The 4,834-nt window shown below is 48.8% G+C and overlaps 1 protein-coding gene across 3 annotated transcripts in view; it reads left to right on the plus strand.

Moving 5' to 3' along the window:
• The window catches only part of THBS2 (thrombospondin 2), a 48,050-nt gene extending 44,623 nt beyond the window's left edge, over window positions 1-3,427 (plus strand). For all 3 annotated transcript variants that reach the window (XM_045294441.1, XM_045294440.1, XM_045294442.1), the window contains one exon: window positions 1,321-3,427. In XM_045294441.1, coding sequence (XP_045150376.1) covers window positions 1,321-1,328 — 8 coding nt within the window. In that variant the 3' untranslated portion in view covers window positions 1,329-3,427. The remainder of the gene's footprint in view (window positions 1-1,320) is intronic.
• Window positions 3,428-4,834: the final 1,407 nt, after the last annotated feature.

The raw sequence follows: 4,834 nt of genomic DNA on the forward strand, positions 1-4,834 counted from the left end.
CATATGTCCAACACCAGTCCACAAAGTCCTCCTCAATCGCACAAAACACACGCAATGGCATCAAAAGCAGGAGGAAAGGTGAATCCGCGAGCATGTAAGCATCACAGCGCTGGCAGGGGTCTCCACACGGCTGCTCCAGCAACCAGGGCTGCATCGGGGTAGGTCCATGTGGCTTCTCCTCAGGGATGTCTTGTAGGAAGTCAGCCTTGCCAATTGAAGCAGGGAACTGGCTAAGGCAGCTGCTCCCTGGTGTGACCATCACAAAGTAGGACACTCAAGAACTAGAAAGGCGAGGCTCACAGAGCCATTTATCCCTCTGCCTTTCAATTAACCCCACATGTGTTTATCAGCCAGGCTGGCACAATGAACCTTAACTATCTCACATGTAGATTTCTGTCCTTGAGAAAAATGGAAATGGAGCAAAAGAAAGGGAGGGGTAAGGAAGGGAGGAGACAAGTAAGGAGGAAAAGAGGTAGGGCCTTCTCTTTAATTATTTCTCAAGATAATATCTTAGTCTTACCGCTCCACACCTGAGAGAACTTGGAATGCACCAGTCCAATGTGAGCAAAATCCATAGATGCATCTTAAGGTCATACATTGACAAGCACACAGATAATAAATTGTTGGAAGAAATATAGCATCTTGGCTTCTCTTTTAGATTCAGTATTTCCCTTTTTCTATGTTAGGTAGCTTGTTGAGACATTTTGTGTTTTCATCCATTCAGTAATCCATCTATTCAACCATCTACCTGTCCAACCAGGCACCCAACCATTCATCTGTTTATCCATCTATACATCCACCAACCTATCCATTTATGTGACTATCCACACATACATCCACCCACCCATTCATCAGCCCATCCACCTACCATCCTATTCATCCATTTATCCCCATCCGTCCACACATCCATACACTTATCCAATAATCTACCTACTCACCCTCCCTTCCACCCATCTATTAACCCATCCATCCATTCATCTAGCCATCCATCCACTCAGATATGCACCTATCTAGCTAGCCATCTATCCATCCATCCATCCATCCATCCATCCATCCATCCATCCATCCATGTATCCATCCATTCATCTATGTATTCATCTACCCATCCATCCATCCACCCATCCATTCATCCATGAGTCCATCCATCCATCCATCCATCCATCCATCCATCCATCCATCCATCCATCCATCCATCCCTCTCTCTCTCCATATCGTAATAGATGTTATGTTTAAATTAAAATAATGATTTTTAAGTTATAGTTAAATAAACAAAACCCATAGTTTGGTCATGCTAATTCACTCTCTCTCCCTTTTTTTCAGATGTCTAATCAAGCTTTGCTGCATTTCCAACCACGTACTGTACATGCTGTCCCCACACCTCAGTTCATCCTGGAACTTGCCGCTTCTCTCTCTCAGTCGCACTACCTGCTCCCAGCCCTTAGCTCTGAGTGGCTACACACCTCCCTCCATCCACTTGAGTCCAAGGGCCTTCAGAGGGTTCACGTGAAAGAGACCCTATGGGACCATCCATGCCACCCCAAGAAGACAGCCAGACCCCGTGTGAGACGATGCAGTGAGCACTGAGCTTGGCACACATGGTTTCCTCTCGTGTGTTTAACAAGAATGACGTTTACATATAAAGTGTAATGACTTATTGTATGTATGTGTATATGGAGGTGCAGGGAATGTGGTGCATATCCCATTGTCATAAATTAAGCAGGAAGAACATTATTCCACCTGTCGTTGCTTCCAGTTCTCGGTATTCTTCAGTTGTAGTGCTATAGCAGCGGGCGGTAACACAGAAATCCTATGAAGTCGATTAGACAACAGGGTCCACCTGCGCTGGAAGTGATGCCCCAGTAAAGGGGACCGAAGACAATAGTCACGTTAGAGGATCACCTGATCTCAATTGGTATACGACTGCAGTGATCCACTTGGAACACAAAAAGATCATTACGAAAGTAAGCAAGCACCCTCCTCCTGCCGTCCCCTCTCCTCCTCCCATGAAACCCTCTGATTGTGCCGGGATGTGGCTGAATCCAGGGAGCAGTGCCTTGTGACACAGGCACAAGCGGGGGCCGGCGAAGTCTAATTTCATGTGAGTGGACGTCACACCGAGCGCCCTCGGTGGGCGGGTCTGTCCCGCTGGGCTGGCGTTGAGATAGTTCTCCGCCACTCACTGTCTGCTGTGCTCACTGAGCACTGGCATTTCCGCCTGGGCTTCTTTTCTGGCTTCTGAGCCCAGGGAGCCTCGCGGCCGCCTCACAAGCAGACACATTCTGCCATGACATGACGCTCCTGCCTGACACTTTGAAACGAGGAGGGAGCTGTTCTTACCCAGTGTGCGCAGACGTTTCAGTAAGGTTCCAGTTATAAACATGTTGTTAGTATTTATTGACTGAGTATTGGGCTCCACTTCACTCACCAGTAACTTACTGTAAGCGCGTCAAGCCATCTGGGGGGAGGATCATGTCAAGAAACAATCTTATAGTAAGTGTATCATGATGCATAGATACGGTTATAGCCGGAGATGCTTACCAACTGTAAATCCTCCTGACAGTGTGTTGGCATGGTCCAGCGCACCCTGAGATGTCGCAGAATGAATAAATAATGATGGAGAGTTTATAAATGGAATCTTAATATATACTCTTGTCAGCGATTTTAATATAATGTGGTGTTCTGTTATCTATCTGCTGTATATATAGACATGATATTGAAGAAATGCCAACATTCACACTCACTGTACACACCAATCCATCAGTCACGCAGTATCAGACACACACTTGATTCCCTGTTGGCTCTAAGTTGCACAGTCTCACTGCAAGAAATGATGGTCAGCCCTGCTCCAGGTAGGGGTTCCCCGCCGCCTGTCTGGTATGGAGTGAGGCTCCCCCGTGTCTGTGGTCTCGTTTCTATACCGAGTGGAAAAGATCCATTGGGTTTGTTTCAATGACACATTTAATTTTCATTTCAATAATTGCCCTTGCTTCTATTGAGAGTGACTTTTTGTGGTTGTTGTTGTTCTATGTGGCTGCATCTGTGTGTGAGTGTGTGTGTGTGTGTGTGTGTGTGTGTGTGTGTTACTGTAGCTGTAGTCCCAAGACCAGTGCAGGACTGGGAGACACCCTTCAGGGAAACCACCCTAACAGATGAGTGGTTTGGGCCAATGATACAGTGCTGAGCAGATAATGCTGTTAATGTTTAGACTGTACCATAATTTTTTTTTGTAAAATATTTATGTTTTTTTAAAAGCAAGCTTCTCCTACAAGTGGCTGAAACCTCATTTGTTTACTGAAGACTGTAAATGTAATTTATTTGTTCTCCCCGTCCTACTCACACCAGAGGCCCGGCAACTCTAGCTAGAGCTTCCTTTTCACGCTCCAAAGATCGATCACAGGAAATAAACTGTAACAAGGTTGTCTATGAACAGATCTCGCGCCCTTTTTTAAAGAGAATCGGCAGGGTTTCTGCTGGGGGAAGGAGTGAACCCAAATAGGGAGTGACCCTTGGGCTTCCTGGCACGTGCACAAACCCGCGGCGTGGTCAGAGTTTTCTGCTGAGGGCAGGCTTAGGGTGCCCTTGGCTTTGGGGCCTCGAGAAGCTCAGCTTCACCAGGTCTCAGCCCCAGCTGGTGAGTCCGAATCCCACCTTCAGCCTGGGAGCAGGGCTCGCACCAGTCTGGCTGGAATGAGCGGCACCTCCCCCGACAGCAGCAAGCTGTGCTTCCCAGGACCCCACTCCCAGCTCAGGGGCAGGGGGTCGGGCAGAGCAAGCCCCTCCTCCACGATGAGCCACGCAGCACAGAGGGCTGGGGAGACACCAGCCCTGTCTCCCCCACCCCAAGCATGGTCTGCGGTTCCTGATATTGCAGTGCAAGCAGAAGGAGGGGAAGTGAGGACGGGGACAGTACTGGGAGAGGCCGAGGAAGAGAGAGGAGAGGGCTGTGTGTGCGTGAGAGGAGGCCCACCAGAAAGCAAGCATGTCTGGCCGAGTTGGAGGAGAGAGGAGGAGAGTCAGCTGCCAGGCAGTGAGACAGAGGGGAGGCCGGGTGAGGGGACGGAGTGAGTGGAGGCCCGCCCTGGCTCCAGCCCAGCAGCGCAGAGGGGGCCGTGCTTCAGAAATGTGGGGGGAGGGCTGTAGACACACGTGGAGCCAGGCTGACTTGGGAAAGTTTGGTGACAGACGCCAAGAGGAGGGGATCTGGCCGGCCGTGGGTCACCGCTGGAAGCAGCTCCGATGTACGTCTTTCTGAGGAGAAACATGCAGTCACCCATCACACAAGGTCCACTTGGGCAATGTGTGGCCGCATTTTTACCCATGGTCCCTTGAGGCAGTAATTCGTGGAGGAACCCTGATGAGGGAACAGGCAGAGTGATGGAGCCAGATGTGGCAGGGGCATCCTGTGTGGGTCCTGTGCAGCCCAGGGTGTGCATAACTACAGTGTAGGCGTCCCGGGAGTCCTTAGGAAGACCAGTGCACCTGCTTATGCACACACTGTCCCGTCCTCTCGACCATTATTTTAGTGTCAACTTACCCAGCTTGCAAGTAAAATGTTTAATTGTAATGATGCATCCCAGCTTACAGATGAACATGTAACTTGTGACATTGTAACCTCGCTCACAACTAAAATGTCTGACATGTATCCATGTATCCCAGCTTACAAATAAAAGGTCTACCAGGTAACGGCACACGCCCATTTAAAATGACAATGTTTACCATTTAGCAACACATCTCCCTCCGCTCACAAATAAATCATGTGTATCGGTATATCCCAGCTCACAAATATAACATGTAACAGTGCACCCCAACTTAAAAATAAAACATGCAATGTGTA

Source organism: Echinops telfairi, unplaced genomic scaffold, assembly GCF_000313985.2.
Source record: "Echinops telfairi isolate 266 unplaced genomic scaffold, ASM31398v2 ScPeMD7_3533;HRSCAF=4204_0, whole genome shotgun sequence".
In the NCBI taxonomy this organism is placed as follows: Eukaryota; Metazoa; Chordata; class Mammalia; order Afrosoricida; family Tenrecidae; genus Echinops; species Echinops telfairi.